General features: G+C 46.3%; 1 protein-coding gene across 1 annotated transcript in view; it reads right to left on the minus strand.

Moving 5' to 3' along the window:
* Positions 1-1123: 1123 nt before the first annotated feature.
* Ppm1h (protein phosphatase, Mg2+/Mn2+ dependent 1H) overlaps positions 1124-16146 on the minus strand; it is a 271738-nt gene continuing 256715 nt past the window's right edge. The window contains exon 10 of the mRNA XM_038314921.2: positions 1124-5707. Coding sequence (XP_038170849.1) covers positions 5560-5707 — 148 coding nt within the window. The 3' untranslated portion in view covers positions 1124-5559. The remainder of the gene's footprint in view (positions 5708-16146) is intronic.

Consider the following 16146-nt stretch of genomic DNA (forward strand, 5'->3'; position numbering starts at 1 on the left):
TTTTGAGAGACACAGAGTTTTATGTAACCCAGGCTAGTCTTAAACTTGCCATGTAGCTGAGGATGACCTTTAACTCTTGATTGTCTCCCTCCTGAGGGCAGGCATTACAGACATGTACCGCTCTGCCTGGATTTAAGTCTTGTGAGCACTCAGGATGCTTTGGTGATGGGGGGGGGGTGTTAATTCTTACTGTCTTTGGCTAAGAATACCTCTTGGGCACTCAGCCACAAACGAGACATCTATATCCTAACCCCTTCCCAGGAAACCAGTGTAGAAGAGGGAGCATAAAGATCGGAAGAACCATTGGTAAAGGGAGGGCTGTATCTAAACAGTTTCTTGGGGCCATGACCAGAAAAGCCTGTAATCAAAAGTTCACGGCACTGTGGCTGCTTGAACAAGAGCAAGTCATCAACATTCTAGCATGAGGAGAAAGGGGTCACATGGGTAGCTGATGGCTTCTGAGGGAGGGAAGAACCAGTACCCCGATATATCAACCTGCTCCAGTGGATGGTCCCACACCCAGGACTATATGGGCAACACAAAGTGAACTTCTAAAAACAGAAAAGAAGGGCTGGAGCGATAGCTCAGAGTAGTTCAGAGGTTAAAAGCACTGATTGCTCTTCCAGAGGCCCTGAGTTCAATTACCAGCAACCACATGGTGGCTCACAACCACGTGTAACGAGATCTGGTGCCCTCTTCTGGTGTGTAGGCATACGTGTAGGCAGAACACTATATACATAATAAATAATTTTTTTAAAAAAAAGGAAATGTAAATTTGGAAAAAAGAAAAAAGACTAAGATATATATATATATGTGTGTGTGTGTGTGTGTGTGTATGTGTGTAGAGGCTATTGGTGGATCTGGGAGTTGGGGTGAGTATGATTAAAATATATTGTATGGAATATTAAATTGGAAAAATTACTCTTGGGACTAATTTTTCCCTCTGAAATCCTTTGTGTGACTTTACATATATATTACACATATTATACATGGTGACTTTTCCCTTCAGGTTTTGAGTCTGTGCTCACATGTGACAAGCTCACGTTAACCCATGATAGTCTCATATCGCTCCATTACCTGACGAGAAGAGACGGCACAAAGACAAGAGACAGAGACACTTGGCTAAAGATATCCTATATACATATTTATATATACATATATAGTATTTTATTTAAAATGTCATTGAGCATATACAGTTCTTGGGCTTTTTCCAGGGGACATTGCACCTAGGTTTCAAAACGCACAAAATAGATCCCCTTAAACATTTCTCACTTGGGGTTTACAAAAGGCAATGAATGCTTCACGATCACAAAGGAGAAGGGCGCATGGTTCCGAAACCGTTTTCAGGCAGATTCCTCTCAACTCATTGGACCTGGAGTAGGTTTGGAAACCCAGACCATGACACACATATTCTTACAAGTTTCCAAAGAAATAAAGAATATTAAGAAGCAAAATGGGAATGAAGGAGTAACTTTGTGACCCCATAAACACACACAAAATACTCATCTAGTGAGAGATGGGCAGAGGAGGACAAAGGCTCTCCATCCCCAGCATATCCCAGTTGAAAACAAGACATTTTACAGCCTTATTTGGTCACTGCCTACTTGATTGCTACGTGAACACAACTTCACCTAAGACACAGGAAGGAAAACTGAAAGCTATTTACACAGATAACATCGTGAATTAGAAAGAGCAGTACTCCCCCAATGGCGTTCACATCTGACAAGGGCCATGGGGCTCCGGGAAGAGGCGAGCAAGCCGGGCTGCTCATGCAGTGTCCTCTGAAAGCTCCAGCGTACACACTGGCCGCATTGCCACATAGCACCCAAAGTTTGCTCAGCGAGGGGGGCTGCGGTCTCCAGGCCCTCACAGTTATGAGCTCCAAACACAAAATTCTGTCCTGTGGCTAAAGGCTGCTCTACTACTAGATCCGTAGGCTTTAGGGTCAGTCTGTTTGTTCCTTGCATAGACAATTTCATTGCTTTCTTCTCCAGCTGGCCCAGAAGCACCAACTCACTGAAATTAGAATCTCATCACCACACAAGATACACACTCTGAAAACATCAGAGATCCTGGCTCACTTAAGGACGGGCGACACCTTCAAATCAGTGCACACAACAACATCTGCCATTTGCTCCCTTGCAAATACAGCAGACGGGCGGATGAAGGGGGCAAGGGAGGGGAGAGCAGAAACACGGCTAGCATTTTAAAAACGGAAACCTTCCCAAAGGGACTCTAAACTAGTGGCCTTGGGAAACTAAAGTCCCCGGCCAAACCGCCAAGGTTTGGAGTGAAATTTTGTTCTGAAGACTCATTTTTGCTCATCAGTATCCATCTGTGGGTAGAATTCCCCTCAAGAAAGGGACTTTCAGGGAAGTGTGGTGGGAAGACACAGCTGGCTCCACACAGCCCCATGGAGGTAAGCTGCTAGGAATTTAAAAAATCCAACCCTCCAAATTCTCCAGGATTGAATACTGTGGAAAATAACTGAGACACTGGCTTCTCCGGCTTGTTCCAGTTAGACAGCTGCATATTTGGCCCAGCCCGATTGTCCCCCACTCCCTTTCTGCCACAAGGACGACCACTGAGTATACATAGTCCCAGCAGGCCCCTTGCACATCTTTGGCTGCTGACATTTGGTGTTAGAAGAACAAAGCTTTAGTTGCCACCTAGTAAAAATGCTTCGGAGTTCACACTCTTTAGGGAGGCACCGCAAGACGAAGAGCAGAGGCCGCTGAGCAAAGAGATTTAGGGTTGAAAGAGCCTTTCATTAAAGGAAGTAGCCACACAACCCCCAAGACACCCATAAAGACTTGACTAGGAAATCAAATGCTTTTCATTACACAAGGCCTCCTCTGAGGCCGTTAGGGCAAGCAGGTCTGGCTATAAGTCAGTCATACATGGTTTCTAAACACAGAAATACATTTTGCAGAATTCTGCTGAGTGTGTTGTCTTTTGACCTTTCCAGGAATGCTCCAAGGGCCAACCTGTTACATAGACTGTTACTGTTTGGGAACAGGGTGACTTGGAGCCCGGGCGAACAATGAGACCCAAACAGAGCTAGCGCAATGCACAGAGCAATATCAGTGCTGGATAGGTCTGCCATGAGCAGACAAGTCTTGTTCCCCACTTCTGATTTATTCCCCTCATTCTAGTCTTCTTCCCTCCCCGCAACACAAACAGGGCTTTAGCTTAAGACTAAAATCCTCCCACCCACAGGGTCTTTGAAGAGAATTTTTAACTAAAATCAGCATGACCCTAGGCTTTAGGATAATGTGAGTGCAGGTTTTCCAGGTTTTGTTTTGTTTTCCTGAGATGTGCCTTGGTAGTCAATGAACTAGGAGAATGTTGTCACAACACCTATGAGGTGGTTTTATACTCGAATTCTGACTCTGGTCGCCCAAATAGGACTGGAGAAGGTCAAGGTGAGACCCAGGGAGAAGTTCAGAAAAGCGAAAATATGAAAGGCTTTGGGAAGGCGGGAATGATTCCAAAGACGGTGGCTTGGCTCCTCCAGACTTCAAGACTTTTTTGTTTTCCCATGGGCTCACAGCTTTGAGAACTGGGAATGTGGGAAGAGGACCACGGTGCTGAAACATGCCTGGACAGTTTTCCACAGTATCGTATTCTGACAGAGAAGCAGGTGGTTGCCACAAACCACTCCCCACAGAGATGTCTGGGGTGGTAAAGACTTCTTGAAGGAGGAGGGATGCACAACCAGATGAAGATGTTCCTGCCATGGCAGCAGCCCACAGTTCTCAGGCAACGAGTTGGCGCGCACACGCACACGCACACACACGCGCGCACACACACACACACACACACACACACAGTATGTTACCTGCTGGAGTGGGGTACTGGTTTTACACAGTGTGGCAACTGTTCCTGAGGAGGAAGGCACCAGGCCTTTCCTAAGAAGATATCTACAATTCTAGGAATGCGGATGACTTACCAGCCCAGAGGATTTGCTTCTCTGTCTCCTCTGGGAAGGAATTCTTTTAAACATAAGAGCTGGAACTGCCTCTCAAGCATTTTAGGCAAATTATACCACTGTTTTTTTTTTTTTCTTTCTTGGGTTGGAAGAGTGTCTGAATCACACCAAGTTGATGATATCCTGGAAGACTATCAGAACAGGGGCTAAGCAATCAGATGTTGACCTGAGGGTCTCTGGGCAGAGCAGCAATCTGCTCAAGATGACAGGTAATTCTTAAAGCTGAACTTTGCTGTCCTGCCAACAAGGAGTGGGAGGCAGATTCTACCCCACATGTGCGCTCTTGCTAAACTTGTGAAGCACACGCAGAGGTGGAGGTGGATTCACAGTGGGAGGAGGGGTCTTGGCTCCTAGGTTTCTACAGCATGAATCCTTCGAGGGACAGGGAGGGAAGCAAGAACATGACTAGCCCCGATTCAAATTCGCTTTTATTCGAGTGTCATCCCATGTACCCTTGAGCGAAGGTGACAGGCGTGACTGCTTGGTGGAACTGTGATGCTCACACTTCCTGTGGAGGGGGCTGGAGAGCAGTCAGAGACCCAGGAAGCCTGAATCCCACACTCTTCCCTCCCAAGCTGCTGTACTGGATGCTGCTTCCCATGTGTCTCCAGGACACAGAAGGGGGACACAGAAGAGGGGAGAGTACCCACCCAGTCCAGAAGTGAAAAACCAACCTCTCACACAGCAGAATCTCAAGATGCACAGAGGGACCTTCAAAGGAACAGGGTCTGTGGGTCCAGTGAATGACCCACACTTTAAAGCAAAGATTGATTTGGTGAGAAAACAGAACTCAGGTATAATACAAAGACAATCTGTCACATGGGGCATTGCTCTGGACAACTGAACGTGTGTGTGGGACACAGAACATGGGACAAGTCAGATCAGACTGGGCTGATATGGAACCTGCCCAGCAATGAATTGGAAAGTCCCAGTGGAGAGAAACGAGGAAGATTCAAGGAATGTCAAAAAAGAAACAAAAACAAAAACCTTTCCCTCACCCCATCATTACCACACAGGATCTAGAGAAACGGAGGTAGACGGGAGAGGCGGAGAAGGGACGAGACAGAACAAGGCAGAATCCCTGAAGTAGCCGGAGCGTATGAGAAGACAGGTGCTCACACTTTCTGAGGCATGGTCCCCAACTTTTCAATGCGGCTCTTCACCCGGAGGGAGGCCGGCGGCTTGAGAAGACTGAGGAGTCGTCTGCCAGTTCCACCTGAAAAGGCTGTCCCTGCTATTCTAGATAAAATAAATAAATTTATGCCTGTGCCCCAAACAGGCAATAGCCACCCAGGGGCCCTACGACAGAAGCTAAGAGAAACATAACACCCAGTAGCAGACTGTGTGCTTTGCTCTTATTCAGTGTCCAGACCGGGTATTAAAGGAGGGATGGAAGCCTAAGGGTCACCTTGAAAGCAAAGCCATAGGCCTTCTGGCAGCAAATTCCCCATCTGGGCTGGGAAGAAATGGCGTCACCTGGAATCCAGCCCAGGCACTCCCCAGTTCCGCCCTGCTTAGAGGCATCCCAGTTTCCTTTCTGTCTGCCCTCCCAGTCCCCTGGGTCACTTTCATGACAGTTTGTCTCCATGTATTAAAGGGATGACGTATACAGAAATGTCGTCTCCCGAGCCCAGTCGGTCATTTGATATCCGCCATCCTCTGTCCTTCAGGACGCCTCGGGCGCGCATCACCAGGTCCTGAGCCGCCAGTGTGTACCTGTGGGATGGGGGTGGGAGGAAGCAGGAAGAAGACGGTCAGAACAGCATGGACAGACACCAGGCCTGGGAAGGAAGCATCACTACGGCCATACATTTCCCAACTATCTTTAAAACTAAAACTAAAATTAAAACAACAACAACAAAAGGCTAAGTAGAAGCATCTTCTCCCCAAATGTGGGAGGGAGGCCTGATGTATTTTTAGCGAACAACATTAGATGGTCTCCTACATTATCCCATGCTCAGTCACTCCAGATGTTATTTATTGCGATGGATCCAAGAGAATCCTAGTTTGGTGTTCTTATATCTTAACAAAGATCCACACAAGCCCAGTTTTCCATGACGAACCGTCTTTGGCTAAATAAGCACACGAGAAACAAAAACAAAAACAAAGCTCAGGAACTCCTGTCTTGGACGTGTTTGTTCTTTTAGGGCCATCTTCCTTTTGTATCAAAGGAGAGGATTTTCCATTCATGGCTGTGGTAAACCTTTTGGAAAATAGAGTTCAAAAATTTAAAGGATTTAAAAAGACTACGTGTGGTATAACAAGAAGGTGAAGGGTGGGTGGTGGTTGGCAGAGCCTCAGGGTGGTGACTGTCTATGCGTTTATCAGCATGATGTTTTTCTATAGTTCCTGGAAGGGCAATGAAGGATCACTCAAGAATTTGAAAAGATAATTGCTCACTGAGATCTCAACTGTAGACCGAAAGAAGATGATGCTAAGCTAGCACACGGGCTAACACCCAGAGATGAAAGACAAGGCGGGAGTTTGTGGGCACGGATTTCTGTCAACTGCGAGGCATAGGCATGAACTAAAACACCGGCCGGTTCGTACTCAGTACTGATCAGGGCTGAGTCTTAGTTGAGAGACTTCAAAGAAGTCTGGCAGGGCTGGACTTAGCGTGCAATGGATTACGTCTAAGCCTGTGCCAGGAATCACAGGTGAGTCATCTTTTCTTTCTTCTGATTTCACGTTCACCAAATTACCTGCTGATTACGGTCTGCCCCCGGTGTAGGCCTGCCTACCAGGAAAGAATATGCTACTTTTTGTGCTTTGAAAGAATCAGTCAGCTGTATCTCTCTATATAAATGGCAACTGGCATTTTGGTTTAAAGATCAATTTTGTCAAGCTTGGGGAAGGTGAGGCCAGCTCTGATAATGAGTCTGTTATTTGTATCATGATTAAATCATGCTTGGAACCTAAACAGCTAAGAGGCAGATTCTGATAAATCACCAGGAAAATAAATGTCACCGCACGTATGGCCTCTTGGAAGCCCGACAATGGGGCTTTTTACAAGGCGCTTGTGACCTTCCGCTGCTCGGAGTACCTCAGCATTACCTTTGGGATCTCGGGACAGATGCCCTTGTGTTCTCTAAACCTCGGAAGAATGTACAGCACTCTGGTTAAAACAGACTTGGTTTTTAAGAACAAGGATTTCAGCAAATGATCAGGGCTGGGAGCATTCCAAGCTGTACAGCCCTGAAGAATTAAGTCTATTCATGCAGCCCAGGTGGCCAGCAGAGTGTTACACACATTGTAATTAATGCAAAATGAATGCCGCCTCCGTGTTGGATGGATAGTGGGTAGGTAGGAGAGACACCTTTTTCTAACTATACTGAGAGAATTACTGGCTTGATACGGAAGTCTGTTAGACATGAGGAAAGACGCAAGCAGTTAGTCCTAACTAAGGAGTCTCCTCTTGTGGTCAAGAAATAGAGAGGGGGCTGCAGAGATGGCCCAGAACACTGGTTGCTCTTGAGGAGGGCTGTGGTTCAGTTCCCAGGACGCACATGGTGGTTCAAACCATCTAAAACTCCAGTTCCAGTGGGTCTGATGCCCTCTTTTGACTTTCATGGACACCAGGCAGGCAGGTACACCAACATTTATACAGCCCAAACACCCATGCACACACAAATAAAATAAATATTTTTTAAAAAATAGAGACCTTTGACTAAAGAACTAAATGAATACCCCAGTCTTATATCCTACACATTCAGAACAGCCTCTAAGGGATTTGCCTGAGTTTATTCTTAGTTATATATAATATTGTACATGTAAAATATAACCATGAGGTTAGCAATAATGTTGCCACCAGCAACATTAGGGTGATGTTTATCATCCTGGTGATTGATCATGTCTAGACCTTAACTTTGGAGATTCAGAAACATCACACACCAACAGTGGTGGCACACACCTTTAATCCCAGCACTCGGGAGGTAGAGGCAGAGGCAGAGGCAGAGGCAGGTGGAGCTCTGATTTTTAGTCCAGCCTGGTCTACAGAGAAGTTCCAGGACAGCTAAAAACTCAAAAAGAAAAAAAAAAATCATGGTGAACTGTGGGAAAATGTGGCTGACAAGAAGACATGTTTTAAAAAGTCAGAAAAAGAAGCTCTGACAAGCCCAGACAGAGTTTTTGATGGCTGTCTGCTCACGAGGCAAACAGGCCTGAGCAGGGCTGGCTGTCATGAGAAACAGCTAGGGGACCAGGAAGAGATTAGTCAGTGAATTCAGGCAAGAGAGCAGCCTCACACTCTGCCTCTCAAGACTCTGGTTTTTCACTGTGTTAGTCTGTGGGGACAGGATTTTGCCCTATAGGCCAGGTTGTCTTTGAACTCGTGATTGTATTGCCTCGGCCTCTGAGGTCCTGAGATCACAGGCATGAACCGTCTTGCCTGGCCTCCCCAGTATTTTCAAACCAGAGTTATTTTCTTTATTCTACACACACACACACACACACACACACACACACACACACACACACACACACACACGAGAGAACGTCATACATGTATACAATAGAGCTTTTGACTTTTTAAAAGTTGAGTCCTGGGTCACCTGGAGACAATGGCCTCATCCAATGAGGTTTTACTTATAAGGTACAGCTGTCACTTTCTGAAAGATAAATTCTTTGAGATTTCACTATCTATCCCTTTCTCCTGAAGTTTTGATTGTGAGCCTAGTTTTTAATGAACCATCTCTCCAGCCCTTCCCTCAGGTTTTAAGCTTTATGTCAGAGAGACCCTCTAACCCAGTCTGAACTGGAAGATGACCTTGACCTTCAGGTTCTCCTGCTTCTACCTCCAGAGTCCTAGGGTCCTGTGTACCACCATGTCCAGTTTTATGGGGTCTTGGAGATTGAAGTTAGGGTTTTGTCTATGCTAGGTAAGTACTCTACCAACCAAGCTAGAGCCCCAGGCTCTGAACTTCCTGGTACAGAAATCCACTCTTGTTCCTCCAGTTTCTTTCCTTTCGTCCCCCAGCGTCTCAGCAGGAGGCCCGGTACCCTCCCTCCCTGTCCTCCGACAGCCCAATCCCAGGGCTCATCCCCTCCGACATCCTGCAACTGTGTTCTTTAGCCGTGTAATCGCCTTTTGAACATCCTCCTCCTCCGGACACCCAGGCATGACACTTCCCTAACACACAGGGCCTGTTCCCCTGACGCTCTTAAGTTTCTTCGTAGGCCCCAATCAGGACTTAGGAAGAACTCGATAAACGTTCATCTGTTTCCGCTTCCAAGGAGTCACTCCCCCATCAATCATCCCTGAATAATGACATTCTAGTCCCCGAAGCAAGAAATCCCAGTCCTCTTTAATGCCACCTTCTCACCTTGATAGCATTCAATTATAAAGCTTACGAAACAGAATAGGGCTTCTACGTCTCATTGTTTTAAGAGTATCATTTCTCCAATGGGGGCCTGGCTAATAAAAACACAACAACTTCATCGTCATGAAGAGTCACATTTACGGGAGACTTGTTCTGGGATTTCCATCTGTTTCCTTTCCTGCTTAGGCTCTCCCATATTAACGGCTTTTGAACATCGACACCCCACAGACAGGTGATACCTGAGGTATTATTTACTTCTGTCCATTTGGCAATCCTACTCAATTTTTAATATACAGTTCACTATTTCTGCCTTATTCCTAAAAAAGCTAAAATGGCATTAGAATTTTTCCCTTCACCACCCCATACAGTGGTGCACTATTTTAGTTTGCCTTGGTTTTAAGCCTCTAGTGGTTACTATTATCATTTATTATTTGGACATGTAAGGGAACCAGTGCTCAGACAAACTTCTTTGCTTGTCTCAGGCCATTTGCACCCTGAGTGGTTTTTTTTTTTTTTTTTTTTTTTGTTGTTGTTGTTGTTTCCTGCTATAGAAAGACATTAAGGTAAGTCCTTTAGCAATGCTCCAAGGATGAGCGTACATCATCTTGGGACAATGAAAATCTTGATTTAACTTAAGAGTAATAACTCTTCAAGGTGTAGTATTAGAGATTGTTATTGCCACTCAAGTGTTATGTGTGTGCGCGCACACACGTGTGCATGTGCACCAGAAAAGGGTGTCAAGTCCCCTGGAGCTGAAGCTTCATGTTTATAAGTCACCTGACTTATAAACTTCTAAGAACCAACCTGTGGTCCTCTGCAAAAGTACTTTTGTTTATGAGTATCTTTGTTTGTTTATGTGTGTATGAGCATGCCGCAGCATGCACATGGAACGCTCTGTAGAGTCTGTTCTCTCCTTCCAGCACGTGGGCTCCCAGGGTCACCTAGGTTCATCAGGCATGGTGGCAAGCACCCTTACAGGACGAGCCATCTTCGGCCCTGAGGTTTTTAGGTAATTTCCTGGCCACTGCACCTTCCAGAGGTGCACTTGTTCTTACATGATAATTTTCTTTCCATTGATTCTTTTTTTGTATTTTTTTATTGATATTTATTGAGCTCTACTTTTCTCTGCTCCGTTCCCTGCCTCTCCCCTCCCCACTTCAACCCTCCCCCAAGGTCCCTATGCTCCCAATTTACTCAGGAGATCTTGTCTTTTTCTACTTTCTGTTTCCCATGTAGATTAGATCTATGTAACTCTCTCTTAGTGTCTGTATTGTTGTCTAAGTTCTCTGGGATTGTGATTTGTAGGTTGGCTTTCTTTGCTTTATGTTTAAAGACCACCTATGAGTGAGTACATGTGATAATTTTCTTTTTGTGTCTGGGTTACCCCACTCAAAATAATGTTTTCTAGTTCCATCCATTTTCCTGCAAAATTCAAGCTGTTATTTTTTTTCTGCTGTGTAGTACTTTATTGTGTAAATGTACCACATTTTCCTCATCCATTCTTCGATTGAGTAGCATTTAGGTTGTTTTCAGGTTCTGGCTATGACAAACAAAGCTGCTATGAACATAGCTGAGCTCAACTCTGATTCCATCTTACACCTGTAAGAATGGCCAAGATCAAAAGCACTGATGACAACTTATGCTGGAGAGGTTGTGGGGTAAAGGGAACACTCCTACATTGCTGGTGGGAATGCAAGCTGGTACAACCCCTTTGGATGTCAGTGTGGCAATTTCTCAGAAAATTAGGAAACAACCTTCCTCAAGACCCAGTAATACCACTTTGGGGTATATATCCAAAGGATGCTCACTCGTGCCTTTGATTGTTTTAGAAGCTCACTACTCGGTCCATTCAGGGAGCAACTCCATCATAGTGATGGCTTCTCTGGTTCTTTCTCAAATCTACTGCACAGACTCTAGGTTCGCAAGTTTAACTCCTTTCAAACCATCCTATTGCATCCAGGTTTTCCTTGGGGGTGGGTGAGTAGCGGGGTTCTCAATCACATCTTTATGATTTTCTCCATGTACACTTCAAGGCCAGGTACAAGCTTTTCTTCTGAAATCAGTTGTTAGCTAGAGATTTAAAACTATCTTTGCTGTGGGTATGTATGTGGGGAGATGATATAATTTTTCCCCAGTGATTCACACATTTATGCTAATTTGGGGGCTTAGGATCCCTGTGTGGTAATATAGTAGTATAAAGGCTGACTTCACATCTGTCCTGTGTCTTAGGCCTACCTAGCCATTTCTTCCTTAACCTAGACCCTTAATTTTGTTAGGTATCTGCCCTCGGTACCCATGTTCTCCTGGGAGGAGCAGGCTCTAACCCGAGGGAGAAAACGCAGGGAACATCCCGGGGACTTCAGGGCCCCAGCCAATTCCGAGTAGTTGAGATTCATTCTGAGCACGGCGTCTCTGCTCGGCTGCAACAGTGTGTGACAACCTCCCCAAAAGACAGCTCTCTGTAGGACACTGCATTCTACAAGCGAGACAGGAACCTGAGCTTTCTGGAAAGCTTCCCGGCATGCCTTTTATGGGACGGGAAACCGGAGCTAGAATGAAAGCCAACTGTGAGGCCCTTGTATGGAAGCTTGCCTCACAGACTGAGCTCAGCTCTCCGAGAAGGCAATTTGGTTGCAGTTGCTAGAGCGGGCCAAGCTGGTGGACACCTCATTATCCTCCACATTCAAAAGTCAATTTGTTCCGAGCATGGAACCAGTCCAAGGCTGCTTTTCGTGGAGACTAGCATACAAAGAAATCCCTCCAGCTACCTTCGCTCCTGGTTTGTTTTCCAAGGTCTACCTTTTCAGAGAGGCCTGGTCTGGCAACGACGAAAGACGATTCTTGGGGCCACAAAACAGGAAGATACTAAGAATTCGCACTGAGTCTGAACACAAGAACATATACGTGCCACAGACTGAGGGACGTGTCCTGAACATGAAACAAACACAAAACACATTGCCCAGAAGCGAAGGACAGGGAGCAGCTGAAGATAGGACAGGAGGAGAATTAGAGGGTGCCTGGGACCTGGCAGGTTGAGGCGGCTGGCAATTCTGCAAGCTGGATGGGGAAACAGCTATAGTTACCAGAGCCTTCCTCACAAATGCTTGCGCAGACAGCACCAGGGAACTACGGTCATTGGAAATGCTCACTCTCTCCAAGTCCAAGGCCAAAAATCTCCCTAGGAGATGAGTTTTGAAATTTAAGATTGTTTTTTTCTTCCCTGTCCTAAGCTTTCAATATTGATCAACAAAGTTCTGGAGAAAAAAAAAAAAAAAAGACTGCCAGGGAAGAACTGGAGTCTGGAAAATTCACAGGGCAGAACTAGGAAGCGGGGGTGGGGGGTGGGAATGGAGGGGTGGAGGGACCTGGGGAAACGAGGAAGGACAGCAGGGGACATAGAGAAAACACAAGGCTACAACTATGGGAAGGCTGAAGCTCTTTTGTAACCACTGAGGGGGCGCAATAAACTCTGCTGTTTTGCAATTCTGTCACCTATTCAGTGATTCAGACAAGAGGCTCAGTGGTTATAGACCACCAAGATTTCATCTTTGCTTTCACACCACCCAAATGGATGGCTCTGGAAAGGTTTCTTAGCTTCTAGGGCCCCCCTGGAGTAGTCAAACTGTAAATCTCAAGGCTTCTGTAGAGAAAAAATTTTCTGACGTAAGCATCCAATATGGCAGCCGGCACATGGCCAGAGATCATGAAGTGTGAACTGTCCCTTCCCTCATGAGACTTCAAATGCTGTCTCCTTCCCACGAGCTTTTGCCTTAAGTCATTTACCTCTTAGAGAGGCCGTTTCCCACGAGGTCACCTTGGCATCAGTAAGGAACTGTCAAAAATAAGTCAACTTCAGGTCCTCAAGCTGTCCTTACAGCCATTAGCAGCTATCGCTGGGTGGGAACTCCCGCTAGTCATTTGGACAGTGCAGAAAAGGTCCTCTAAGAGGGAGGGTAGGTGGGTAAGAGGGGTCCAAATATTTGCATATAAAAGGCAACCTCCATCTGCTGGCCCACACCCCTTCAACAATACAATGTGTTGGGAAGGGAGGAGGAGCCCTCTTGGCATTCTGAGCAGGTCTCTGAGATTTAAGAGGGAGAAAACTCCCCAGCTTTGGGACACTGGCAGGGGTCTGTGGTGATGAGTGGAGGGGCCTTTGTTGTGCTCAGAAAGTAGTAATTTGTTTTAAGAGAAGGCACATATATTAGGTGAACCCATGGGAGCTGGGTCACCCCTCAGAAACAAGATGAAGCCCATGAAGCTAGCTACTCATGGTTTTCTGACACCAGTTTAGGCCAAGAACCTGTGACACTAGAACAAGGCATCAGGCTGGAAAGAGCGCCCCACCCCGTGGGAAGAGCGAGGATCCCCTGGCCCCTGCTACCCACTGCCAGGTTTTGTCCGCTTCTCAGTGCCCTGGCAGTGGCTGGGCTCCTTGGTTTCTTCAGTGGTGAATGTTTATTTTAGTCCAGTTCCCAAACAGCAACATTTCAATACGAGGAGGAATAATAACCCAGCTCCTTCTCAGTCCTCCCAGGCCAGCTCTTTGAAAGTCCCCGATGCATGCATAGCTGCAAGCTCACACAGCTCCCTCTGCCAGCCCCGGCAACAGCAGAGGCGCAGTGACTGCTGCAGCCAGGGGTCTCAGGCTGACTTCCAGGTTCCCACGGATCTGAATATGCTAAACAGTGCACAAGGGACAGAGCAGATTTTGATCTAGTCTCCAAACACCAGATCAAACACTCAGGAATTTGTCCCTAAAACCTGCAAGCGATAAGTTGGGGGAGGAAGGAGGGAAGGGGGTGTCCTTCCTTTTTGCATTTGAGGCATAGTTTCTGGAAAGCATATGGCGTTGCTGAGGAACTTAGTTCAACTAAGTTACAGAAGGAATTCACACAGAGAGAGAGAGAGAGAGAGAGAGAGAGAGAGAGAGAGAGAGAGAGAGAGAGAGAGAGGAAGAAGGAGGAGAAGGAGAAAGAGGAGGAGAAGGAGGAGGAGTATGAAGAGGCCTAGTACTGCTCCTTCTAGCCTTCGAATCCGGCGCTAGGCGCAGCCCCTACTCCGACGACTCTCCTCCTCCTACGAAGCAACTACGACTAAGAAGAAGAGGAAGAAGAAGTTTTGTCTTTTGCCAAAATAAATTAGATTATTACCGGGGTAATACAAACTGGCATTTAATACCGCCATTAAGGTTGTGGGCTGTCAGTGGGGTGTTTGACCTTTCTCCTCTCCATTGCTTCTCAAAGCCCAGGGCTAATGAGAGGGCAGAAGGGAAGAACACCCTTACCAGAAACAGGGCGTCTCATGCTTGAGGGAGAAGGAGTTTGGTACGTTGGTATTTTACAACTCCATCAGACTCTTTTTTTTTTTTTTTAAATATATATATTTATTTATTTATTATGTATACAATATTCTGTCTGTGTGTATGCCTGCAGGCCAGAAGAGGGCACCAGACCCCATTACAGATGGTTGTGAGCCACCATGTGGTTGCTGGGAATTGAACTCAGGACCTTTGGAAGAGCAGACAGTGCTCTTAACCTCTGAGCCATCTCTCCAGCCCCTCCATCAGACTCTTGACAGGGCCGGGCAGGCAGCTCTATGTACTTAGTGTGTGCTGGGGCTTATATCTGCAGAGAGCACACATATCTCCTTGTGGCATGGCAGGGACAACAGGGAGCTATTAGGAGGTAAGAGAAAATCTAAGGCTTCTATTATAGAGGGGTACTGGGAACAAACGGGCAGGCAAAGCCCTGTGAAGATCTGCTTGGGCACTCGAAGCGAGAGTCCAGGACCTGTTTTCACGTCGGTTCTAGTTTTTCTTGCCTTTGCCTGCCCAGCTCCCTTTCAGTAATAGTAACAATTTATTCCCCTCTGACAAAACATTAATCACAGATAGTTCAGTTGTTCCCACTTTGAATAATTTCCCCTGGGAGACCACCAGTGAACCTCTAGCTTCGCAGAGGGGATGACGGTCAGTTCTCCTGTTTTACCTTAGAGGTGTCTCTGAGTCACCTTAGAGGTGTCTCTGAGTCACATGACTTGAGTCTGACTAGACTTAGGGAAACAAGGGTTTGGTGTAGACCAACCCCTGTGAATTTCTACAACCTCGCTCTAGAATATTCGCCTGAGGCGCTTCCTATGTGACCCCACAGAAGAGTCAAAGAGCTGCCGGCTCCACAGCACTTCAGGACAAACACCAATAAAATGAAGGGAAGACCAAAGCGTACTGCACTCAGGTTCTGGGTCCTCTACAAAGCTGCCTTTGGATTTTCTGGTTCTTTTGTGGAGACAGTTCAAAGAGAAGAAAAGCTGGGGTATATCAGATCACTGGGCAGATAACCTCCCCGCCATGCCCGAGAGGAAGGTGTGAAGGTCAGAAGTATGTTAACTGGTCTTTACGTTAATCAACTCATCCCTCAAAAAGCATGGGGAGAAGGGTGCGATATTATATTCCTCTTTTGGGGGAGGATGTCATCAAGGGAAGATAACGCTGGGTGTTCGTTGAGAGCTGCCGTCATCAGGAAGCAAAAGAAAAATGAAAGGGAGAAAAACCACACACAACATAAACAAGAACCCCCAAACTCCTGCCTAGACAACCTGGGCTCTGCTTCTTTCTCTTGGCTTCCTTTCCAGATAACACTACGGAAACCTGGTTTATATCTCAGGGAGAGACAGGTCTACAGAGGCTATCCAACTCAGAAACATGTTCTTTTTCCTTGGGTTGCTTCCTCTCTGTCCCCCAGGTTTCCCACACTAGGGGTGCATTATTCCTTTGTGATTTTCAGTCAAACAATAGGCAGGAGCCATCTGACCTGAGGGTCAACCCCCGTCAAGCTC

The sequence above is a fragment of the Arvicola amphibius genome, chromosome 17 (genome assembly GCF_903992535.2).
Source record: "Arvicola amphibius chromosome 17, mArvAmp1.2, whole genome shotgun sequence".
In the NCBI taxonomy this organism is placed as follows: Eukaryota; Metazoa; Chordata; class Mammalia; order Rodentia; family Cricetidae; genus Arvicola; species Arvicola amphibius.